This window comes from Rhamphochromis longiceps, linkage group LG10 (genome assembly GCF_057381845.1).
Source record: "Rhamphochromis longiceps isolate RC_006_pf linkage group LG10, R_longiceps_female_GT1.1, whole genome shotgun sequence".
Lineage (NCBI taxonomy): Eukaryota > Metazoa > Chordata > Actinopteri > Cichliformes > Cichlidae > Rhamphochromis > Rhamphochromis longiceps.
Genome location: NC_140566.1, coordinates 32519878 through 32546184, shown reverse-complemented (window position 1 = coordinate 32546184; position 26307 = coordinate 32519878). Strand labels below are relative to the sequence as shown.

The 26307-nt window shown below is 41.7% G+C and overlaps 2 protein-coding genes across 2 annotated transcripts; one reads left to right on the top strand and one right to left on the bottom strand.

Moving 5' to 3' along the window:
• Nucleotides 1–918: 918 nt before the first annotated feature.
• mrpl22 (mitochondrial ribosomal protein L22) lies at nucleotides 919–7406 on the bottom strand. Its single transcript, XM_085421329.1, has 7 exons — nucleotides 7324–7406; nucleotides 7179–7221; nucleotides 2749–2881; nucleotides 2603–2668; nucleotides 2060–2137; nucleotides 1775–1844; nucleotides 919–1215 (listed from the first exon to the last, which is right to left on the bottom strand). Exons 1-7 carry the CDS (start codon nucleotides 7346–7348, stop codon nucleotides 1007–1009), a joined length of 624 nt encoding a protein of 207 aa, XP_085277455.1. The 5' UTR covers nucleotides 7349–7406; the 3' UTR covers nucleotides 919–1006.
• A 192-nt stretch (nucleotides 7407–7598) lies between these two features.
• Nucleotides 7599–25612, top strand: gemin5 (gem (nuclear organelle) associated protein 5). Its single transcript, XM_085421326.1, has 28 exons — nucleotides 7599–7871; nucleotides 9377–9531; nucleotides 10209–10390; nucleotides 10845–10996; nucleotides 11192–11284; nucleotides 11617–11749; nucleotides 12295–12460; nucleotides 12904–13116; nucleotides 13559–13644; nucleotides 14880–14962; nucleotides 15921–16057; nucleotides 17269–17342; nucleotides 18186–18367; nucleotides 18538–18677; nucleotides 18835–19006; nucleotides 19083–19301; nucleotides 19386–19442; nucleotides 19517–19642; nucleotides 19827–19922; nucleotides 20068–20205; nucleotides 21730–21877; nucleotides 21989–22108; nucleotides 22215–22425; nucleotides 22501–22755; nucleotides 22967–23129; nucleotides 23818–24322; nucleotides 24564–24651; nucleotides 25206–25612. Exons 1-28 carry the CDS (start codon nucleotides 7730–7732, stop codon nucleotides 25368–25370), a joined length of 4401 nt encoding a protein of 1466 aa, XP_085277452.1. The 5' UTR covers nucleotides 7599–7729; the 3' UTR covers nucleotides 25371–25612.
• Nucleotides 25613–26307: the final 695 nt, after the last annotated feature.

Here is a 26307-nt window from a genome sequence, read left to right as displayed (position 1 = left end):
TTAAATTTAGAGTCAGCAGTTAATGTAACATGCATGTCTTTGGACTGTGGGAGGAAACCAAACTTCTCAAAGAGAACCCACTCAGGACCAGAGACAACATGCAAACCCCACACTGAAAGGCAATTTCTATAAAATAATAGAAAATAATTCTATAGAAATGATCATATGTGCATCGCTGACAAGCTTCTGATATTTTGTTTTTAAATGTTATTGTGGCATCCTGCAAAACTGCATTTGTATGTCTCCCAGCAGCAAACCTTTAATTCTAAAACAGAGTTTTTATTTATTATGAGGTTGCAGGTGTGGACGAAAAGAAGGTCAATCAAAAACGCACAAAACTTAGTTTGAAATGCGTGTTCAGCTCAGCACAGTTACAGCCGAAACCAATACGAGCACTGGAGTTGGTACTAGCCCTCAAACTGATGTTGATTTGAATTAGCATTTTAATACAGAATCTACATTAAAATATATTATTTGGGATGCCTATTTGTCATAAGAACGAGACACAAAAATACTTTTATTTACATAAAATATTTGGGGTTAATCAGGTATTTTAGTAATTTAAACCCTACTGGAATATATCATCAATATGTTTGATGTTATATTGAAACTTCTGACTGTATCAGCCCACATTTCACTGAACTCTTTGACTTTATAAGCAGATGTTGAAGAAGTGGGAATTCTTAATGTGTAATGGCAGGAACTGAAATGTACTCCCCTTCAGTTATATAATACACACTTGTATAAATTCAGCCCTTTCTTTCTACAAAATAAAAGCTTGTTTTTCCTGATAATACACTTGATTACTTTAGGCAGATTATGAAACATAATAAAAAATAAATAATTTAAGTCTTTTCTTATTTCTGCACGCTAATTGTATTTTTCATAAAAAATATTGTTGTAAAAATAAGGCTCAGAAATTCTCATGTATTTATTTACAGAAAAAAAATGATACATACACATAAAAATGGTTACAGTGAGATTGAAATGGTGTCAGATGTCTGCTCTACAGACTGTGGATGATGGTTCGGTTCTTCAGGGACTGGACGTACTCTTTGGCCTGGTCAAAGCTAGTCTTCTTCTCAATTTTGGGTGGTGCGCCCTCCACCAGTTTGACGAAGTAGTGGCAATAAACTTTGTCCATTATGCCAAACATACCCCTGCCGTGGTAACGGATCCGTTTCAGGTACTTCCCTTTGCCAGAATACGACTCGGCTGCAGGAGCAAAGAAAGGATGGGAACAGAGTGAAGTTGAAAGAGGGCAAAAGATTTGGAGGAAGAGAAAGAGAAGGGATAAGTTTTAATTTGGAAGAGTGCCCCGCGACGAAAACAGGCCAAAGTAATGAAGGCTGTGCCGGTGGACTTCAGGCTTCTCTGTAATAATGTTTGCAACTCCACATGAATTACTCTGCACAGCATCTCATCTTAAACAAGGAAACAAGCTACCTGCTTTCCATTACTAAAGGTCATTTGCTCACTTTTAAAGGCATCTTCTTGCCTTTGGTGAGAGTGTGTGAATTGATTTGACATTTTCAAGTAGTTTCAGAAAAAAAAAAAAAAAATCTTTGAAAAATGTCCCAAAAATAATAATAAAATATTTAAACAATATTGCATCTTTAACTTAAAAGCATGCATATTTAGTGCATGTTTTTATTCTTGACAACTTTATGTTAAGACACAAGAGCCTCATAGAGGTTAGCACACTGCATTTACACAGCAGACCATCTACCTAGAGGCTTTGCTCTGGTACTAATGTGCAGATGTTCACACTCACCTACAAACAGGTTGGATTTGTACTCTACATTGTGATTCTTCACTGCCATCTCCTGAGCTTCAAGAAGGACCTGAAACACACAGGCAAACATTTATTCATAAACTTCAAGCTCATAAAGGATGATGTTAGAATGGTGTGTGAACACAGCTCAAACATCTGTAGCATAAGCAGTGAAACCAGGAACGCTTTAATCCAACAGGAATTTGATTAATCTTCACTCTGAGATTGTGTGCACACAAACACACGGTAACAACCAGTTAAAAGGGTGACCATGCAGCTCCAAACCTCTTTCATTATTTTTGCTCCTTTCTTGTCATTAAACTCCAGCTGTGCAATGGCCTCATCGATGCTCATCCCTCTGATCTGGGAAAAAAAAATTAAAAAGAGGCTGGACTAAATAATCAAATCAAAGTTTCTGAACAGCTGTTAGGACGGCAAGATGCTGGACTGCTTTTTAACTCTGGCATTGAGCTTAAGCCTACAAACCAGAGCAAGTCTATGAGAACATGTGCCACAAACACAGTGGAATGTGTGCACATACACAGTCTAGCGTTTTGAGATAGAACATATTTAAAAGAATCCAATTGTCTTGGACTAATGTGAAGTATGAAGAACAAACTGAATATATGATGATCATGACACAAGAAAAGTGATTTTTCAAAATTACAGTGTTTTAAATAAAGAAGCTGAAATAGCTCCTTGAGCATTTCTGATCAGATGACAACTTTAAAATATGATGCTAACTCTAAGTTCACGTCATTACTTATGGCTGTACACTACAGATCAGGATGGAGCTGTTGAATGATTTGAATATATAGTATGTCTTACCATTTTGGCCAAATACCACATTTTGTCTTTGCTGTACTTAATCTGCCTCCTACTGTGGTGAATCTCCTGTGGGAAGAAAAGACTTCTATCAGCTCCTGTTCAGGACATCTTTTCACTCTGCATCACACACTGGCAGAAAGACTCACTGCTGGTCTGCGAGGCTCATCAGGCAGCTGAGGTGGATACACTTTTAGGTTCCTCCTCTCCCAGGTTTTGGATTCCAGGGATGCGCTGGTGTGGAGACATGAGATCTGCTGGGAGCCACCTAGAATCTGTAACCTGGGAACGTGGAGAAAATGTTTCTGAGGTGGGTTCAGTCCAGTAGTGTGAGGCAGGTGTACACCACATCTGTCCATCTGTTATTTTCCACTTATTTAAAGTCAAGTCATTGTGGCAGCAGGCCAAGCAGGGTAGTCCTGACATCATTCTCCCCAGGAAGAGAGATGAGGAGGATAGGAGAGGGGGAAGGAACACTCCACTTATCACTTACTCCCCTGGAGGAACTGGAAAGTGATGCTTTGTAATAAAGACTTTCTGGTGTTGTTAATATTGTTTCCACTATTGAGCCGGTAAGAGATGGATCCTGTCTTTGGTGCTTTGGGGTTTTCTTTTATTAAACCTATGTATGCTATTTACTTTTCTCCCCCCCTTCCTTCCCTTTGGTAACTGCACTCAACTTCACTCAGATCAAATCCCAGTCAGACAATTATGGGAGGCTTAAGAATGGATTTTTTTTTTTTTTTTTTTAATAAAATAGCCTGCAGTTCATTAGCCTTCACAGTAATTTTTTAATTATGACAAATCTGACTGCCAGGATGAGATTAACCACCTGTTGACTGCTGTAAGGAGAACAATCTCAAGATTAATGCCTATAAGACCAATGAGATGATAGTGGACATTAGAGCAGGGTGATATAACCAAAAATATTTATCACGATATACATCTGAAAATACTTTACAACTCAACAACTTTATTAGTGCAAAAAAAACCCTAAAAACCAAAAAACAAACCCATCAATGTATTTTTACTTAAACTAGCAGCTTTTTTTAAATTTTTTTTTTTTTTTTTTTTTTTTTTTTTTTTTTTTATGTGCATCAAAGTTATATAAAAATGTAACAGTGCAAATGCAAATTCCTCGCTGACAGTTTAACCAAAAGCCATTTCCAGTGGAAACTGGCCAACATATCCTCAGCATAACCATGTATAATATCCACAAAACTTAAAAAGAGGTTATACACACACAATACGGTAATATTATGTTGAAGCACAGTACGTATCACTCCGCGAGGCTCCTGCCTACGATAGCCGTAATGCTCCGACAATCCATCAAGCAGTTCAGCTTCGTAGCTTAGCAAAGTCGTACTAAATATTTGACAGATTTTCGAGCACCGTGTACATAAAATAGTTTCGAGGTCAGTAAACACAACTACAATTCATACATAAGGCACATGGGATTATAAGGGGCACTGTTGATTTTCAGAAAAATCAAAGGATTGATTGTAAGTGTGCCGTACAGGGAGTGCAGAATTATTAGGCAAATGAGTATTTTGTCCACATCATCCTCTTCATGCATGTTGTCTTACTCCAAGCTGTATAGGCTCGAAAGCCTACTACCAATTAAGCATATTAGGTGATGTGCATCTCTGTAATGAGAAGGGGTGTGGTCTAATGACATCAACACCCTATATCAGGTGTGCATAATTATTAGGCAACGTCCTTTCCTTTGGCAAAATGGGTCAAAAGAAGGACTTGACAGGCTCAGAAAAGTCAAAAATAGTGAGATATCTTGCAGAGGGATGCAGCAGTCTCAAAATTGCAAAGCTTCTGAAGCGTGATCATCGAACAATCAAGCGTTTCATTCAAAATAGTCAACAGGGTCGCAAGAAGCGTGTGGAAAAACCAAGGCGCAAAATAACTGCCCATGAACTGAGAAAAGTCAAGCGTGCAGCTGCCAAGATGCCACTTGCCACCAGTTTGGCCATATTTCAGAGCTGCAACATCACTGGAGTGCCCAAAAGCACAAGGTGTGCAATACTCAGAGACATGGCCAAGGTAAGAAAGGCTGAAAGACGACCACCACTGAACAAGACACACAAGCTGAAACGTCAAGACTGGGCCAAGAAATATCTCAAGACTGGTTTTTCTAAGGTTTTATGGACTGATGAAATGAGAGTGAGTCTTGATGGGCCAGATGGATGGGCCCGTGGCTGGATTGGTAAAGGGCAGAGAGCTCCAGTCCGACTCAGACGCCAGCAAGGTGGAGGTGGAGTACTGGTTTGGGCTGGTATCATCAAAGATGAGCTTGTGGGGCCTTTTCGGGTTGAGGATGGAGTCAAGCTCAACTCCCAGTCCTACTGCCAGTTTCTGGAAGACACCTTCTTCAAGCAGTGGTACAGGAAGAAGTCTGCATCCTTCAAGAAAAACATGATTTTCATGCAGGACAATGCTCCATCACACGCGTCCAAGTACTCCACAGCGTGGCTGGCAAGAAAGGGTATAAAAGAAGAAAAACTAATGACATGGCCTCCTTGTTCACCTGATCTGAACCCCATTGAGAACCTGTGGTCCATCATCAAATGTGAGATTTACAAGGAGGGAAAACAGTACACCTCTCTGAACAGTGTCTGGGAGGCTGTGGTTGCTGCTGCACGCAATGTTGATGGTGAACAGATCAAAACACTGACAGAATCCATGGATGGCAGGCTTTTGAGTGTCCTTGCAAAGAAAGGTGGCTATATTGGTCGCTGATTTGTTTTTGTTTTGTTTTTGAATGTCAGAAATGTATATTTGTGAATGTGGAGATGTTATATTGGTTTCACTGGTAAAAATAAATAATTGAAATGGGTATATATTTGTTTTTTGTTAAGTTGCCTAATAATTATGCACAGTAATAGTCACCTGCACACACAGATATCCCCCTAAAATAGCTAAAAGTAAAAACAAACTAAAAACTACTTCCAAAAACATTCAGCTTTGATATCAATGAGTTTTTTGGGTTCATTGAGAACATGGTTGTTGTTCAATAATAAAATTATTCCTCAAAAATACAACTTGCCTAATAATTCTGCACTCCCTGTATTTTCCAAAAAACACTGTAACAACAACGGCCTGCTAGCATGCTCTACCAAAAATAGTGCTTTGTTGTGTGTCTGACGGACGAAAGCTAAACCAGTTCCACACCACTGAAGTTGCAGCATTTTTACAAACTGGTTCATCAGTTTCATTCAACGATCAAATATACAATAAACATAACAACACGAAATATAAAATATTAGAAAATATCAGGAGAAAGTAACGGACCCCTGGAGTTGTGTCACTGGTGTTACACTGTAAGAATTTCCTAAAGTTCTATAAGGAATTGCTCGTGGGAAGAACAGTCTCTTCATTCATCAGAATTCTTCTTTGTTGTTTCATAATTTCATATGAAGGTTTTAGCTGAACTCGATGGTGTTGCTGTGTGTTTGCCATATTCAGCTTGTTAATAATTTTACATCCATCAAATATTTTAACTGTTAAGCAAATAAATTGTGGTACAAATATCATACAATCACAACTACAACAAACCTGACTGAAAATAATACGTCATAACGAATCCTAATAAAAGATCCTTATTTGTTGCATCATTATTATTATTATTATTATTATTATTATTATCATCATTAATAATAATAAGTCAGCACATGCAGTCTGTAAGCAAATGTACAAAAACATTTTTTTTTTTCAAATCATTAAGCTGACATTTTTGTGAACACATAAATTCAATACGCTAATTAAAGGTTTAAAGGTTAAGATTTTTGTTTTCCATATCCTCTAAATCAGACATTTCAGTTTAATGACCCTGTTCCACATTAACTGCATTATATTGCACGCTAGAGTTGACTGGGGAGTAAATAGTAAGGGTGTTGCTGGTTCTGAAGAGCACTGGGATGTCCTATTTGTAGAAAATATTTGTGACTTTCTCTGAGACAAAAACTGGTTTATCTCAACTGTCACACAAGCTAAGCCACATAGTGCATGCAGTACAGCAAGGAGTGCTCAGATCTGCACACAGGAGAAACCCAACAGTCGGTTCACAACAGGACAAGACCCAACTGTACATGTGCACCAAAAGCATGAAGGTCACTCTTTCAGTGATGCCAGTGTTCACATAATAGTCATGGTCTCGTGATGGGTGATCAAAAATAGATCAACGACCCTCAGGACTACCTTCAAAGGATATAAACCCACCTAGAAAATTAAATAAGCGGGACTATACATCATTTCTTTTCTTTTTTTTTTTATAAACTGAAGCAACATCTTGGATGAGAGATGAAACGTCTTTACAAACCTAAAGAAATCCAATAGCCTTCTTTTTCTCCCAAGACTAACTATGCTGAGTTTCTTGGTTACCTAAACTTGAAGAAATAGCGGCTGTAAAATTAAGATAACTTCCTACACTGTCTTCAATTGATACCCGGAATTCCCACTCTAATGATGCAGGACTGGGTAACATAAAAAGCCAATCTGAGCTGAATTTGTCCTTCTGCAGAGAGCGTTAGCGGTACAGCTAACCTGCCACTCGTATTGATGCACTTACCGTGAGAGTAACACCGAAGGTATACTCCTAATAAAAGAGACACCTGAAAACGAGAAGACATCACTTTACTTAAACTGTAGACGAGGTTTATTATAAATACAACGAAACGGTCAACTATTGGCTAATATATCTGCATTTCTCTCACCACGTCCTGTCATTGCAGCCGCCATGTTGGTTTTTTACGACATTCATGCCTTCGCTTTATGGCAGTGTCAATATTAGTCTATTGCGTTTTCACAACGCATGTAATTCCTTTACTGTAGTTATTTATCGTCATTTAAATGTCGTGTTAAAAGGGAAATTAATAAATAGCTTTTGTTTTTGTTCAAAATAAATTTTGGAAATTATTGCTTTTAACTCGACAACCTGGGATTTTAGATTGTCCCAGCTAGGCTTCCGTCGTAAGCACCGGTAGGATTTACGACACCACGCTGTGTGTACGGTCATAAGTGTTGTAGCTACGATAGTGCAGGTAACATGTGAGAAGTTTGGATTAGGTTTCTAGGACTTTATTAAAGAAAAAAAAATATTTTTAAAGTATCCAGGGCGTCATGCGGGAACGGTCGCTTCCCGCCTCTCCCAACTGGTACTGCTCGCGCTGCAGTGATGTCAGCAGCAGCGGTTTGCTGGGCGTCGGGGCCAAAAACATCATCTACTTGATAGATGTGTCTGTATCTTCGTGCAGAGTGGCAGGTGAGTGAGCAGTCACCGCTGGACACCACACATAGCACAGACTTGATCGTGGCATTCATGTTTTAGTCCCCGCAGCCAGAAACACCGCGTTAAACTCAGGTACAACGTATCTGCCTGACCAAATCGGAGAGATTAGAGGATCTCGGGCTTTGATGGGCTGCAGTAACCAATGAAAGGATTTTACAACATTCGATGGAAATAAAAATGATGAACTTACCAAAAACACCACAAAAGTCAGTGTGAAAAAATGTAGTGACAGGCTAATCGATTGTGGTAGTTTGTATGGCCCTCATGTGCTTGTATTAATTTCTGAGAATGTCAGGGCATGCTCCTAATGAGACGATGGATATCCTTTGGGATCTTTTCTGTGATCTGTACCAGGAGCTTGTCCTGGTGCTAGTCTGTACACCCAGGTGGCGTCAGGTTGAAGAAAACACAATGGCAAAAATGTGTTTTATTGGATTTAGGTGCGGGCCAGTCAGTGTGGTTTCTTCATTCTCCAGGAACTGCCTGTATACTCTTACCACAAGAGGCCGAGCATTGTGTCCAGCTCTCCTACAGTATCTTTGTGTGTCCTATAATCTCCTCCACGTTCTTGAGACTGTGCTGGGAGACACTACAAACCTCCTGGCAGTGAAACTTAGTGATGTGCCATCCTGGAGAAGTTGGAGTACTTGCCCAGGTTCTATAGGGTCCACTGTTTTCTACTGACACTGACCCCAGCCAAATGCAATGCTAGTAAAAAAAAAACAAAAACCAAAACAGTCAAAAAAGATGAAGCGGGAAAAATGTAATTGGCCTCCACTTGTACAACCACTCCTGTTTTGAGTTTGTCTCATTGTTGCCTCACCTTTTGTTGTTGTTAAATGAGGGTGTGCAGGATGATGAAGGACACAGGGTGGTCAGGCAGGCTCAGAATACTGGCTGTTTTTCACCACAAAGCCCTCACTAAAATAGACCTATTGTATATTTTATTTTCTTATTGAAATACCAGTAAAGGTCCTTCATCAAATCATCTATTTGGATCACTTAAATGTGAAGAAAATCAATCTTTTCCACTTCTCCCACTCACCACTGATTTACGAAAGTGCCTGCACAACTAAATTAAGAAGAAGCCAAAAATAAAGGCACGTGTATGCAGATGGACTGTTTATTTAGATTGGCACTTTAAATCCAGCACAAGTCTGTGCTCTCTTTCTAGCAGTGATACTTTTAGCATGCAGGGGTGAGTCTAAAGGGGGCACAGAGGGCATCAAGTTCAGAGCTTTAGTAGCTGTACTCTATTTTATACATTTCTAATGTAAAGTTTGTATCTAGTAAAACCTCATGATTTACTATTATAGATTAAGTTAGAAGCTGAAAGCAAAAAAGTAATAATTATTAGTATATTTTCTCCAGTTTGTCTTGGGTTTATAACTGTTGGAAGCTAAAATCATAATTGAAATTAAACAGATTAATCCTCCAGTCGCAGTGAAATCAGTGTCCTTTTCTGTGTGTTTTTTCAGGTGAGCTCGTGGGCCATAAGGACTTGGTGTCCGGCTTCTCGTTTTGCCAGCATGCAGGGCAGAGTCACATCTGTGTCAGCTCCTCCAGCGATGGCAGTGTCCGTTTCTGGGACTCCAGCAGCAAGACTCTTATTAGGGAGCACACAGCTCATCAGGTGAGTGTCCTGTCCTGTGTCCACTAACACAGAAAGAGGTTTTGTGTCGTGCTTGCGCCCCCTACAGGATGTTGTGTGCTCTACACCAACTTGGAAGCAGCTTGTATGTGTGTTGTGCCGTCTCATGTTGTTTTTTTCACATTTATATGAAATGGTCCAATCTCCTTGATGAGACTGGACCCCTGACCAGGTCTGGAGAAAGAAAGTTAAGCATCAGAGCTCGACAGGACTCAGTGGGATGCGCAGCAAAAACATCGTCTGCAGCAGCTCTGTGATTCTCTCTCGAGGGCATTTTTAAAACAGTCGTCAAGGTTACTGAGGGCATTGCATATTTATTTTCCATTCTTTGCTTGAGCAGATGCCTTAAAGCAGTATTTTGTCTGTGGATTCATCTGAATAATAAACTGCATGTAATGACATGTTGGTTAAATATCATTGGGAAGATGTTTAAACCCAGAAAGGATATTTATTTGACAAATCATGAAACGCATAAAAAAACGTTAGTATATTGATTCATCATGCCAAAATGTTAACAAAGGGTTTTACATTTAGATAATAGTATCTGGTGTTTAGTATTTGCTATAAATGTCTTTGGAAGCAGCTCACTGCCCGTCAGCACACACCTGACTAAGAAGAACTTGTGACACGCACTCACTCGGGTCTCTTTTTGTCCACAGAGCTCCGTATCAGCGCTGCACTGGTCCCCTGTGGATAAAAACCTGGTGGTGTCCGGGGATGAGAAAGGCGTGGTGGTCTGTCACTGGTACCACACGGGTGACACGACCAGCTTCTTCCCTGAGCCCAGAACCATCTTCTGCCTCACCTGCTCTCCTCATACCTGGAACTATGTGGCTGTTGGGTAAGGATACCAAGAAAGACGACCGCTGGACAGATTAGTCTGCTGGATCATGAACATTAAAGCGCTTTGCATGAACGAGGGTAGTTTTTCTGCATTTTACCAAACTGACTGTCAAAGGTTACATTAACATTATAAAGTGAGTGAAGTGGGTCTACTACTAAGTGTTTCAAAGTAGTTTTTATCCATAAAAGAGAGAACTCGCTTTAAATTTTACTCGTGTGAAGGGCAACTTTCTGAGCTCAGGTTTGTTTGAGGAAAAAAATGTCTGAAGAAACATTTTTGATCAGTCGAGCATCTAGATTACAGTTCTTTTAAAGTCTTTCACAAAGCTGTAGGTAACAGACAAAAATCTCAATAAACATGTTTTCATGATCATTTGAAGTCTTGATTGTAAATGAATCAAAATTTAAATTCAGTGAACATGATGTCGGTAACTGTGACAATGCTGCTGTAGGTACAAAGATGGGATGATCGTGCTGATTGATGTGAGTAAGAAAGGCGAGGTGATTCACCGTCTCCGTGGACACGACGATGAGATCCATGCGCTGGCGTGGTCACCTTTGGCCCATGAAGATGCCCTCTACACCAGACCTGAAGACGGTGAAGGTAACGTTGTGTTTCTTTGTATTATTGTCGGGTCTTTAGCTTACAATATAAAGCACCCTGAGGCAACCGCTGTTGTGATTTGGGCAGTATTTAAATTATCCTCTTTATTTTTCTTTTTAAAATATGTTCGTTGTGCACGAAGAAGCCAATTCAACACAAGTATATGAGACTTTTTTTTTTCCTCTCATGTAATAGCAACCAATGGAGTGTCTGGAGGAGGTGGCTGCTATCTCGCATCTGGGAGCAAAGACCAGACTGTAAGGCTCTGGAGTACAGCCAAGGGAAAAGGTGGATTTATGTTCATTTTTAAGATTTCTTTTTTAATTGATGCTGCAGAAATCAGCCTTGAAGAAGAAAATGTTTCATTCACTATGAGTGTTTAAAATTTCACTTAAACACGAGGGTTAGAGTTTAGGAAAAAAAGCACAGTGTATACAAATTCTGATCACCTCTGAAGCTCGTGTTAGATTTTATTTCCCTCCCCACACGCAGCATAAAAAGCTTTTTTTTTTTTTTTTTTTTTTGATAACTCCATGATATGACAAAGGTTTACCGCAGGTGATTAGATCATACCTGGTGTAAGACGTAATCCTTTTAGCATCTTCACCTTCACCTTGCAGGTGTCATGACTCTGAAGCTGCCCTACCTGAAGAGGAGAGGCACCGCAGTCGACCCCGGGGTGAAAGAGCGTCTCTGGCTCAGCGTTCATTGGCCGAAGGGACGGCCGACGCAGCTCGTGTCCAGTTGCTTCAGGTACAGTGTGTGTGCAATCAGTCAAACGGTTTAAAGAAGATTTTTTTGGTTGTTGACTGAGTAACAAAATGATCACGACAAGAAGTGATTGTAAAACTGTGGCCCGTTTTGAATTTTTCCTCATCACTTTAACATTTACATAACTTGCCTGCTTTAATATTTTTTCCTTCAGTATAAAAAACACAGACTTTTTTTTCTCTCTGTTTCAATGAAACTGTGATGTAGCTGCAAGCAGCAGAAATTGAAGATTGTTATTTCAGGATTGTAACAATTGGGAGCAAAATCACTTGTAATTGCTTTTTAGACCTTTTTATTTGGCCTCTAATTTTCAGGATATTGTCTGGAGGTGTGTTTGTCGAAAGTCTCTTGGCAAAATGTCAGGAACAAAGCAAAATAGAACATAAAACAGACCCATTAAAATGTAAAACGGTAAAGTGCTTTGTCAATGCTGGATTTAGTTTCCTTTTTTTTGGGCTTCTTCATTAGCTGTATCCAAGAGCTTGGCTGATAATTGAGTTGATAGGCTTAATTTGGTGTCTCCCCAGTGGTGAGTTGGTCATGTGGGATTTAACCAAGACAGGGAAGCAGAGGTGGACCCTGTTCGGCACATCCTCAGAGGGTCAGAACCACAGCAGGATCGTCTTTAACATGAGTTCGGTTCACCTGCAGGATGGCAGAGAGCTGCTCATCAGCACCTCCATGGACAGAGAGGTGAGTGACCTTTGAACTTACAGTACATGGCCTGTGCCAGTATGGAATTCAGTACAGGCCAGTGGGTGTTTTTTAACTGTAAAGCTCTTGCGAGGACAGCTGTTGCTGCCAGCCCGTATCCTCCTCTGTGGAAAGTAATCGAGCAACAAAACCCAATTGGCAGTGGGCTCACGCGAATCAGGAGACCTCCTTGGTGGCCAGAGGGAGAACGAAAGCCAAAGGCAACAACCGTCTGACACCACGGTCTGATTAATCTCCCAGCACTAGTTAAGATTCACTCGAAGAAGCTTTTTTAGCCATGAGTGCACTGCTGTGTTCCAGCGTTCATCTGGCCTGTTTTTTAAAGTGGGAATTTTGCATGAAAGCAAATAAGGATTTCTGTCATTTATTATTAAACTGCCTTTAAAGAGGGAAGTTCATTGAAAGCTGGTTCATTCTTCCAGGTTAAGTGCTGGGACCTGGCCTCTCTGGAGTGCTGCTGGACTCTGCCCACCCTGGGCGGTTTCGTCTACGCCCTGACCTTCTCCCCCGTGGGTACTGGATGTCTGGCGCTCGGTGTCGGTGACAACATGATCCGGGTGTGGAACACGCTGACCACTCAGAACAAGTACGACGTCAGGTCCTTCTGGCAGGGGATCAAGTCCAAAGTCACAGCGGTAAGGAGTTTCTTTTTGCAAAGCACAGCTGATTTATGGTTAACTATTAGGGACAATAAGAGACATGATCAGTTTATACCCAGGAAGAATATAAATGGTTTACTTCACTTTAAAGTCTGTGTGTGTGAGGAAGTTTTCTGAAAGACGTTAAAGGATGAGATCTCAGATCAGTAAAGAAACAACTTCTCGGATGAAAAAACAATTTGTCGGCTGTCCGAGTGTCTGCTTTAAAAAATGATCCAGCGGAGCTGCTGATGAGACTTTGAGAGGACATTAAAGTCAGACTTATGTTATCGGCTTTAAGCAGCCTTTAAATTTTATTTTGTTCTTCAAGCTTCCATCATGTCTGAGGCTGATGATAGTGGCTAAATTATTACAAGCTTGTTGCTGTTCGCTGACACAAAAGATGAAGTGCATAAAAAAAGGGTTTCATTTGTTGTAGCTGGCGTGGCATCCGACAAAAGAGGGATCTTTGTCTTTTGGAACAGATGATGGGAAAGTTGGTATCTATGACGTCTTCTCCAACAAGTAAGGTTCATTTCTCTAAGATTAGCTGTCTGACCCCGCCCCATGCTTATCGTGTTTATTGCTTGTGCTTGTTTCATGCTGTTGCCTTGATAGACGATCGGTGACAGCACGTACAGAAGCATATATCAGTGTGTGTCGGTGGTATTCAAAACACTTTCATTGTTTATGAAGAAGCGTATGTGTTAAACTTTGGTGATCCATGCTGTGTTTTTCCACAGAGGATCATTTATGTTCATTTGTAAAATATGATCTTTGCTTGATTCCCTTTTCAAAACATCATTATGTATCTCACTTTCTTTTAATTGGCTGCCCCTCGTCTGGCTTCCACAACCGGAACTGAGGGCTTGTATGGAACACCACCTCCCCTTCCCTTTTCCGAGATTCCCAAAACAAACTTCAAGCCTTTCCTTTGAAAGCAAAACAAAATAAAACTGATACTGTGATCTACAAACTGCATCAGACTTGCCTAATTGTTAATCAAATTTGCACATATTAAAGAGCTTATACTCCTAAGAAGTAATTTCAGAAGTGTTTTGATTTTGGCACTGGTACCAATCTTTGGGGCATCATTTAGTGGATTACAGGGCTTTACCAGTGTCTGAAATGACCATACAGTGAAATCCCATCAACCAAAAGACCCAAAGCACAAGTAAAACACCTATTTAAAATGTGGCAGCTGTAGTTCAGGAGGTACAGCAGGTTGTCTGCTGATCCGAAGGTCGGTCTGGCTCCTCCGACCTGCATCTCAGAGTGTCTGCGGGCAAAAAGCCGAACTCCAAACGTTTCCTGTGATGCATCTCTCCAAGAGCAAGTGCATGAATGCTATGCTTAGAAAAAAGCACCTGTAAAAATGAATGTGAAAGAGGTTTGTGGTGATCTCATTATTTGAATCTGTGGTGTTGCTAACTTTCATCCACCAGTATTATACCAGCATTTGACAGAAAAAAAAGGAAATGCAGAATAAATCAACTTGAAGAAACAAACAGAACTTTAAATAATTTGTAAGAAAATTGCTTTCTTATTTATTTATTTTTATGCAAAACGTCAGAACTGTTGTGATTTCAGTTGGAGTTTGACTTTGTGACTTTCAGAAAACTTTTCAAAGTCCATCTTTTGCTTGTTTTCTGGTGCGAGTCTTGTGGTTTCTTCTTATACTCCCTTGAGGCCTGTTTTCCTGCAGCTATACACATCACACATCCCTAACCGAGCGTTTGTTCTGCTTCATCTCCTCCCAGGCCTCCTCAGATATCGAGCTCCTATCACAGAAAAACGGTGTACACGTTGGCCTGGGGGCCCCCGGTCCCCCCAATGTCATTTGGTAAGTTCTTAATGAACTCTTAGCAACTGCTGTTGTTTGCTCTGAACGCTCTGACCCAGCAAAAAGCCTGGCAGTGGGACACCAAATAAGCAGAGAGTCAGCGAAAAAGCCCGACCATCTCTGCACGCCTTTTCGTAATCGACCCTGTAATTGAGTGAGCTGAGAAAACACTTACTCCTCACCTCCTTCCTCTTGAGCCGCATGTGGGGAAATCAAGACGTAGGAAGTTAATTTTACCAGCTGTCGGCAGATGACATTTTGATTAGCGTATCAGTCACTGGGCTTCAAAGCCATAAATGTAATTGTTGCACTGCCAAAAATTCTGCTGATGGCTCCTAAACAAACAAAAGTAGCTGCTAATTAGTTTACCCACAGCATTGGCACCAGTTCAGCTCCATTCGTGGACTTGTGATTGGTTCAAATTGTCAGGATGACTTACAATAGGTGTGCAGAGTAGATCAGGACCAGCTGCTTCTCAGGGCTGTCAGCCGCCATGCTTCCTTTGCTCTTTACATTAAGGCTTCTACATACCTGGTGTTCACAGATTAGTCTATCTTATCTATATTACCTATAATAATGCCTGTGTATATATTGAATGGGTAGTTATAGTAACCAAGTCTTTAATTCATTTATATCTTTGAGACTTGTGGTCCTTAAAATGTTTAAGTTCAGCTCTCCTGTGTGAAGATTGCAGTCGTGAAGTCATTTCAAGTTAAAGATGCCATTACAAATTTACGATTTGCTCGAATTAATGAGGTGTCCAATTAACTAATCATTTAAGTTCTAGTTAAAAACTAAAAGTATTTACTGTAATGCAGTAAAATGTCTTTAAGTAATTGGCTTTAACACACTGTTATGTAGCGGTAAACGCTATCAAAAAACACTTGAAACCCACAGTTTGTCCACAGTAGACCTCCGTCATGAAGACACTGAGTTTTATGTTCTGTGTGGCGTTCAGGGACAGCAGGAGGAAAACCTTCCTTTAGTCTGTACAGCTGTGCCGGCGAGGGCGTCATACTCCAGCACGATCCATACAAGCTGAACGGAGAGGCGTCGGACATCGACAAGCTCATCAGAGATACTAACGACATCAAGGTGGGAGGGGCTTTGATGTGATGATGATGATGTAATTATGCAGTCCCTTTATCCTCAGATAAATAACTCAGAAGTATTACTCACTGATCCTTTTTGATCCTAACGATTCTTTCTTTAACACGTAGTTACCCATAATGCAGTGGTGGAAACCACTGTCACGCACATGAACGGATCATATTTGTAAGGGGTGGGGTAAAAAAATTGATATAGGATTATGTGGTGATATTGTATGGATCCAGGGATGACAAATACCAATATTTTATTAATTAAATTAAAATATTCTGGAAATATTATGCACATGAGGGCTCATCTCATTCGCCACCTCCCTGAGATAATGCTAGCTTGTAACACTGGTTAACACTGGACACACTTAGAGCTAATTGCAGGATCGTAGCACATTCCTGGTTCTACAAACTTGTTTAATCTGTTTTTATATGCACAACATTGCTCACCTCTCTCTCCTCCACTCTTTGTCGTGTGCTCCCAATACGATGAAATCCTTCACTGACAAACGTGGACGCCCTGTGAAACAAAAACTAGCCTTTCTGCAAAAGCGCCGTTAATTTAACCTCTAGTTTTAAATCAGGATGATAAATCAGGATGATTTAAAACTAGAATTTCCCTCTTTCTTTTTTTTTTCTTTTTTTTTTTTCATGTTTCGAGAGGATGGTGAATAAGTGCTGCTGAGATTAAAATATAATAAAGCAAATCTTCAGCAATCTATTGCTAATCACTTTGGTGGTCACTGATTCCTGATGTAATTCCCAACAACCTAACTTTGTACTGAAATAAGATCAGTTATCAAACAGGACTCTAGAAATAAAAGCCTCTGTTATAGGCTACATTGCAGATAAAGGCACAAATAACCCAGCCTGACACCCTCCTCACCATCATCTCACTTCCAGCACCAAGCAAAGAGAGCTTTGTGTGCAGTTGGTAAGATGGACAGTAAAGCAGTCACATGTATAGAGACGTGTTTTTGTTGCTTTGTAGTCTGTTAGCAGGACTTTTATCTGTGCAGAGATTTCATTAAGCCCTCAGTGAACCAACAACATGTCAGGCAAAATAAAACCTGACACACTAAGAAAGCTGACAGCACAAGTTCACTCTGCAGGTCCTTCATGCCTGCAACAGTTTGTTTCATGTCTGCTGCTGAATGTAAATAAAGGAGATTTGAATAAGTTACAAAGGTAAAATTTGCTTCCCAACAGCACAAGCTGTCTCCACACACCGACCTCAGCTGGAAGCCAGATGGGAAAGTTGTTGCCATCGGCAACGAGGATGGGTGAGTGAACGGTCTGGCGTGACCCATCTTGTAACACACCATCAGCAGCCGGCGGGAGTCCTCTGAGGGTCCAACTGTCTGCTGACAGTGTCTGGACTCGAGGCTACAGAATAATGAATTTTGTTCTGTTTGAACTGTTGCCCCCTCTTATCTATGTCGCTCTCAGGGATTATGATTGGGTGCCACACTGACACATGTAGATGTCTACACTTCCTGAACCAGCCAGGTTCAAAGCAAACCACATTTGATTTATTAGATGCAATAGAAAATGGCTTGCAGCTTGTTTGTTTCACTTTGTGGCTCATCATACGTCTTCACAAGCAACTGGATTCATGAACCTACAGAGTTATTGCACAACTCTGCACAAAGTTCTCACAGGTCATTAAAAAGTCCAAAGGATGAGGTCATAAAATGTGTTTTCTGTAGGTGTTAGAATGTATGGATGGTGTGTTTAAGATAATAAAAATTCAGGAGGGCACTCCTGAAGTCAGGAGATGCACTTTAGCATTTTTTCAATAGCTGTAATGTAACTAATAATGGTCAATATTCAGCTGTAAAAATGTAATTTTTTGCAGATATCTTGGCTACGTTGAAGTAGCTGATGTCTAAAAAAGCATATCAACAGCTGGTAAACCCACTGTACACAACCTGCCAATAGATGAAAAGCACAGCTGGTAGCTGGTTGGTGAACAAAGTCAGATATTTCTTCTGTAATCTCATACGTTGCATCCCGTACTGCCTTCTTTGTTTGCTTGTCGTCTCGGGACTACAGTTGCTTTTCATTTCTGCTTGAAGTGTTTTTGTGCTTTTTGCGACCAGCTGACCAGCTGCTCTGTGCTGCAGGTGTATCGACGTATATCAGGCTCCCAGTCTGAAGTTGCTGTGCAGCATCCAGCAGCACCACAAGATCATTAACACGTTACGGTGGCATCACGACCACAGCTCTGCACTTGAGCTGCACTGCCTCCTGGCCTCGGGCTCCAGCAACGCCATCGTTTACGTGCACGATCTCTGCTCTGTTATAGGTGAGTCCTCTTTAACATGTAGTATGTCAACCGAACTGTACTGCAATCCTCATTATGTCAATTTGGAAGAATCTAAACTGTCAGTAAAGAGCGAGTAAAAAGGTAAATGACATATTTAAGGCTTTGATGGCTGTGGTTGTATTTACATCAGTGTTTTGTTTGTTGTGCAGAAAATCCTCCAGAAAGCCCCGTGGTGCTGACGGAGCCCTATCGGAGGTTGTGTGGCCATACGGCTAAAATCACCAGCATGGCCTGGAGTCCGCATCACAACGCTCGGCTCGTCACTGTCTCATATGATGGCACAGCGCAGGTCAGTGGATGGGTGTAAACCTGTAAATGATGGTGGTAGATGCATAAGAATCTCTACCTCAACACGTTGGCTTTTCAGTTGGTAGACGTGTTTTTATGTTGCTCTCAGCATGTCGACACATCTTTGGGTTTTATTGTTGAATATTCTTGTTCTTTAGGTGTGGGATGTTCTGGAGGAAGCAGCTGTCTCTAACTACAGAGGACACGTTGGTTATCTGCTGTGTGTGGACTGGTCCCCTGTGGATCCAGATGTGATCTGGACTGGAGGGAAGGACTTCACCTTGCAGGAGTGGAGCGTCTCCAAACAAGAGTTCACAAAGCCGCCTAAAGGTAACGCCAGAACCGTAACCAGCACAAAACGGCCTTTCTGTCTGACCAGCAGGCCGTGACACGCATATGCTTTCAGGGAAAAAGATGGTCGACCTGAAAGAGAAGATGAAGGCCAATACGAAGCAGAAGAAGAAGAACAAGAAGGCTGGGCCATCGGGGGCTGAGGGAGCTGCACAGCCAGAGGTCAATGGAGCGCCGGTGACAATCGGAGAGAGGGCAGTGACGGGACAAGGGGTGTCAGGTGAAGATGACGAAGATGAAGCCAGCTCAACAAGCAGCCCAGCACCTTCACCAGGTAGCAGTTCAGAAAACAGCAGTTGCCATTTCAAGATTTTCTGCTACTTTTGCGTTGAAGCTCCAAATATTTTCTGTCTTTCAGCCACATTTGAGATGCAGAGAAAATCCTCGGCTGCTGTAAAGAGTAAAGACAAGCCAGGTATGCACAGATGTCCTTTTGAAACGGGTGTTTGGCACATTTCTGTATGTAACCGTGCGTGTGTCTATCTTAAGACTTAACTGGGCTGAAGAAGAAAAAGCCTCGCTCCATGTTGCCTCTCAGTACATCCATGGACCACCGGCCCAAAGACGAGCTGCTGCAGGACTGCATCACTCTGGCTTCTGTCAGACACCACAACAGTAAGACCACCATGCAGTTTATCGTTTTAGACAGTGATTACTGTAAAGACTATACTTTTAATAACGTTTTATTTAAAAATGTAACCCTTTTAACCTTTTTTTTTCTGCTTGCATGAAAGCAAAATGAAGCTGATAAGCAAATATCATCTGGACTGTTCAATGAGCGTGTGCATTTATATTCCAGCACCTCCCACAGGCTGTGTCCCAGGCCAGGGAGATCATATCCATCTGGGCCTGTTTGCTGACAGACAGGCTCTGTACCGCATGTTTGATGCAGAAGGTGCGCTTTAGTTTTTCGTCTGAGTCTTTAAAGTTAAAGTGGTGAATGCGTGTTCAGCTCTCGGAACAAGCTTTAAATGGAGAGGAGTTCTTTTACATGATGTGTTGGATGACTCATCCGTTGTGACGTTGATGTTGCCCTTCAGAGGAGGGCCACGTGGAGGCGGGTCACTTCGACTCCGTAGTGTACCTGCGGCTGTGGAGTGGCGACCTGGAGGGGGCGCTGCAGCTCGCCACAGAGAAAGGAGAGCTGAACGACCACCTGCTCTCCATCGCTCCCATGGGTAAATGCAAGAATATTGACTTAACCTGAGACTGAGCCTTTGCAGAGTGTGTGACACTGGCACAGATGTAGGCAGAGAAAAAAATGTATTGGTCCTCAGGTGTATCATCAAAGTGTTTATACTATATCTGGGACCCATAACGTCGTAACAAAAGGACTAACATATTTTATTATTTTATGTTTGTTCATTTATATATTTTTTAACCTTCTCTATTCTTTTCAACTGTGACCACTTCCACAGTGTCAGTGACTTTGATCAACAGAAGCCCACTAAAAGAAAAATGTTAAAAATGGAGAGTGTCCTCTTCATGCCACCTGCAGCTGGGCCCTCTCTGTGCTGTGTTTTATTTATTTATTTGGGGGGGGGGGGAGTAATTTTCTTATTTTAGACTCTGAGGAAAGTCTTCATTCTTCATTCCCACCATCGTTTGTTTGCTTTCTTGACTCTGGTAGTTGTTCCCTGGTTCCTCCTTCCTACTGAAGGCTCAGTGACTCGTATGTAGTCTCAGTTATACAACTGATGCTAATATTTATTTCAGTCTTATTTTTCTTTTGTTTTTATTTTTCTGAAGAAACTAAGAAAAAAATTCATTTCAAGTCTGTTTTATTTATATAGCACCAGTTCACAACAATAGTCACCTCAAGGCGATGTAGTATAATACAGTAATACAGGGCAAACCCAACAATCCAATAACTCTTTATGAGCAAGAACTTGGTGGCAATAGGAAGGAAAAACTCCCTTTTAGCGGGAGAGAAATATAATAATAACTAAAGATTAAAAGCAGAGCGGGGTATAAACACAGAGTGAGTGAAAAGGGTGAGTGCAGAATAAACAGTGCATTATGGGATGCCCCCAGCAGCCTAGACCCTATTGCAGCATAACTAAATGAGAATTCTGGGTCACCTGATCCAGCCCTAACTGTATACTATATTAAAAAGGAAAGTTTTTAAGCCTAATTTTAAAAGTAGAGATGGTGTCTGTCTCCTGAATCCCAGCTGGGAGCTGGTTTCACAGACGAGGGGCCTGAAAGCTGAAGGCTCTGCCTCCCATTCTACTTTTAAATACTCTGGGAACCACAAGTAAACCCGTAGTCTGAGAGCGAAGTGTTCTGTTAGGATCGTACGGTACTATGAGGTCTTTTACATATGACACGGTTTGATTATAAGATTTTGTATGTGAGGAGAAGCATTTGATTTGACATAAATTTGATTGTGACTTCCAGAGGGAGGAAGAGAAGCCAGTGTGGGGGGAAATATGCTTTCTCTTTGTTGTCCCTGTTAACGCACTCGCTGCAGCTTTCTGGATCAGCTGAAGGGTTCGTTTTTGAACATTTAGTCAGTGCAAAATGTATGTAAGCCAAGGGATAAATATCAGCTGCTGACAGGGTAAATGTCATCTTATGGCCATGTCAACAAATGGGGTCGATATTTGCTAAAAATATAAACGGCTCGGTTTCTTTACTCAGCTCTTGATCCACTTTCTCTGCTTTTGGTGTAATGGGAAGTGTTTTATTTGCTCCTCCAGCTGGGTTCGTGGTGTGGAGCCGGACAGTGGAGGCCTTCGTCAAGCAGCTGTGTCTGCAGGAGCAGTACCTGAAAGCGGCGTCCCACCTGCTGTCCATCAACAAACTCTACGAGGCAGTCGACTTGCTGCGCTCCCACAAGCTTTACAGGTTTGCTTTATTTACTGTTGCTTTGTTTTGTTCCTCTAAATAAAAAAGTTCTGTTCCAGGTTTGTTTGCTACATATTCTGGTGATATGTTTTGTTCATCTGTTATTATCAGGGAGGCCATAGCGCTGGTTAAAGCCCGGCTGCCAGCAGACGAACCTCTCCTGAAGGAGCTGTACACGTGTTGGGCTGCAGTGCTGGAGAAAGATGGGCATTTTTCTGCAGCAGCTAAGTGGTGAGAAGTGTTTAGAAAGTTTAAAGTTGCTCTTAATGATTATTTAAATTGCTTTGCAAACATTGTTAAATGGGTCCTCTCTCATTGGTTTGACATCATCTCCCAGCTACCTCGCTGCCGATGCCAGCTTTGACGCCGCCAAGGTCATCGCCAGGAAGAATGACGTCTTGTCACTGAGGACCGCGGCCAGTCTAGCAAGAATCTCAGGAGACTCCTCTCTGGCTCAGTCTCTGTCGCTGAGATGTGCCAAAGATCTGGCAGCCGCTCGAGACTGGGTCGGAGCACAGGAGGTTCTGAGTTTGCAAGACAGCCTCCTGGTTAGTAGTCGGAGTGTGAATTTGGGTTTAGAAGATGAACTGAAAGTCTGTGAAACCTGTTCCAACCCTCTGCAGGTCCACAGGCTGCATCTCTGTGTGGCTGAGCTGCTCTCTGAGATGCTGGGAGACTCTGAAGTTAGTCCTGCAGCATCCTGCGCCTCCCGTCACCCGTGGGCGTCACCGGGTGAGCGTCACATTAGCATCATGGATCGAGTGAGAGATGTGTGGGAGGAGCAGTTTGCTGTTTCACATCAGAGCGTTGGGGCTCTTCTGCAGGAGCTCAAGTCTGCAGAGAGCCCAATGCCCACTGCTAACAGTCCTCTCAGACAGGTACAGACACAAACTAGGTACATAATTGATGATACGGCTGGAAACAAATGTATTATGTATAGAAGAACTGAAGCATGCACAACAGAAGATATAAAAAACAGCTTAAATATGACGTAGAAGCATATTTGAAGCAGAGAACTGAAAGAAAACTAAAGGAAGTCTTTTAATGAATTTAGACTAAAATCTTGTCCATGTGCCTTTCCATCTGCAGGTCCTGCTGCATTCATCCCTCCACCTGACCTGTGCTGTGCTCAGCTGGTTACTGGCTGATGATGATCAGCTGGTGACAGAGCTGTGGCACGCAGTGGCTTGGCCGAGAGAGGCCGGACACTTCTGTGTCTCTGCAGAGCTCTGCAGGCTGCTGTTCCCAGATGGTACGTCCTATTAACAGAACAGTGAAGTCATCTGTCCATCAGGGTACATCATATCAATCCTAAATGTGGTGGCTGCACTACTGAGACAGAATAAGGGCAAACTGACATTTTAGCCAGAAGATGAGCATTTCTTAAGTTCTGTCGCAGTCGTTTTGGCGACACCTTGTGGTGATAAGTGTTGTAACATCTGAGCTTAGATTCATGAGACTTTTATGCATGAATTTAAATGTTAGGACAATGTAAAATAACTGTGTTTGACAGGCATTAGCAGCTTTACCTTGCAGTGTCTCTCACAGGAGTAGACTGTATTTTTGGTGGTAGCAGAGGGAGGAGCCTCTGTATATATGTGAACAGGGTGACCACACTGAGCTCAGCGGCCTTTCTGGGCATGTAGCAGTGGTAGCCTTTTGCATTGCTCTGTAGCTGTTGCAGATACTGCAAAGCCACCCAGTTCAATTTTATTTATATAGCACTAAATCGTAGCAGTCACCTCAGGGCACTTAAATATTGTAATGTTAAAAGACCCTGAAAGAATACAGAGAAACAATCAGACGAGCCCCTGTGAGCAGTTTGTATGTTGTACTCTTTTCTGCTTTTAAGTAAATAAATAAATAAAAGGAATAAACAGGTTAATCTGCATTAATAATGAATACATTTCCTGAAAATTGCTTTTCTCTCTGTTGGTCAGGCGATGTCAGTGTTAGTTTTCGGAAACATCCCAAAGTGCTTCATCACACGGAAGAAGCAGCCAAAGCTGCTGCCAGCAGTCTTCAGGCTTTTGTCCTTTACCACCGCCTGTATGAATGCTGGTGGAGGACCTCGGGAGGCAGCCAGGAGATCCAGAACGGCCTCTCCCTGTCGTTGGCTGACTCGTCTCCTGAAGATGAAATGAAGGATGAGGTGTCAAACGGAGGGCTGTTGGAGTCGGCAGAGACCCACCGTCCTGTGAGTGGGGGTTTTCATAAACTGGGCTTAGATCCATCACTCCTTCTGTGTGAGCCTCACGCTGCCTGCCAGGCCACACAGAGAGCTGTGAGACAGATCCAGCAGCAGCTCGCCGCCATGGTGCAGCAGCACAGCCAGACCCAGGGAGGGCAGCTCGACTCTGGGGAGAAACGGGATGACAGCCCTGCAGTGATTTCCACCACCAGGGAATCCTCAGACAGTCAGGACTCTGCTGAGGCTGAGCAGGGGTGAGAGCTTTGTGCCAGCTTCTTATGTTTTTATTGTTTATATGTGATTATCAGACCCATGATCATAGCACTATAGCCATGATTATAAAACTAGTTTTACTGCGCATCACTTTTTCTTTGAAATCTGGCAGGGCCATGTCTAAAACTAACCTCATTCCCATCAGTCTCAGCCATCTCGTGGTCTTATTTTCTTTGTGATTAACTTTGATTGCTGAATCAGGCGGCTGTTTCTTCTCCCCAGTTCTGAGGACCCGGAGACTCTGCTGTCATTATCCTCGAAGATGTCCAAGCATCAGAAAGAGCTGGCTGAGCTGCCAAACACACTCAAGGTATAACCAAAGCTTACAAGAGAGAGTCGTCTCTCCCAAAGTATCCTGAAGGCAGTCGTGGAAGTAAACCTTTTAGAGAGGATGTTAATGTTGATTCTGTGCGTGCAGTATTTGTCATTTCAACATGACAGTCAAGTAGTAAGATATACCAAGGACCTTTGTGCTCCCTCTATGATCTCCCACCTACAGAGAGAGATCACAGAGAGAGAGGGGAGAAGTTTCATGTGTCAGTTTTGACCTGTTTCTCTGCTCACAGCTCTACCCTCAGGGTACCTGCTGGCTATCCCATCATGCTCCTTGTTTTTTTTCCATTTCTGATTAGCACAACCAGACAGTTTGACATCTTAACAGCAAGAAGTGCTTAGTATGAAGAGTTTAAGTTGCACAAATAGTTCACTATGTTGCAGATTTCTCTTCACATGTCACAGGAACTCTTTATTGTGATGTAAGATGCTCTTCAGTTTTTAGATGTATTATTATATTTGCAATTTAATATATTATTAGGATGAAACACTGATCCCCAGGGCTACAGAATGAATGTTTTTGTCTTTCAGGTGTACCCTCACCCAGATGTTGTGGAATGCTGTCTGGTTCTTCTGCATCTCAGCAAATCTTCAATGTCTTTCTCGGACTCGCTCCTACAAGAAGCTAAAGATCTGCTTCGTAAATATGGGACAAGTCCCTCTGTCCTGAAAGCCTCGCAGCGATTCCTCATCTGATTCATTTGCTGGCAGTTTGGGGACCCGCCTGATGGTCTGACTTCATGTCTCCGCTGCTACACTGACTGTTTACCTGCATCCACACAAAGCATGCTCAGATGTGTTCAGTCAGACACCTCAAAAAGCACGTGGTTCCAAACTGCAGACTTTACACACTCTGATATGTTTCTTTGAGTTTTCTGATACACTCAAAGCAGCATTTCTGCAGTTTTTTTCTACAATAAAAACAAACTTAATAAAAAGTCCTGAGTCAGCTTGATTCCACATTTAAAAGTGCCTGAAGGAGTCTCACCAATTCTGAAGCCGGACAAGGTCAAATTATTTCTATAATAGTTACAATCACAGATTGATGGATCTACTGTATATTGATAAGAACTGGGCTGGATGGAGTAATATCTATTACCTTTGAAAGCATAAGAACATAAATGTCCAGCCGGACTGAACAAGAGCCCTGAGTTTAAACCCAGTGGAGAATTCACCAAAAGAGATGATGGCAGAGGTGACTGTGTGGAAAGTTTTTAAAGCCTTATTTTGGAGCAAAATAACCAAACACTGTTTTCACTGGTGTTTCTACATATTTAGTCCTAACTGTAAAAACCGATGCATAAAATATCTGCCGCTTCTAGAGACTGAAGTCTTAAAAAAAGAAACTGATTTAAAATGATCATGAAAAGCTTTTAGAACTGTGTGTGCATCAGAAGGTAGTGAAGGTGGTCTCTCACTACACAGCTTCCCTTAGAAAAACTCATACTAATGGTCGTCTTAGCACACCTTTGATATACACACTGACATGTCAAATTTCGTTTTCAATGAACATCTTCAAAAGAACATCACAGAAGTCTTTGTTGTATCGTACAGGCTGCTTGGACGTATTTCTTAATTTTGCCTGTAAAATTAAAGCTCACCTTTCAAAAACCATCAGAATTTTCTCTGTAGC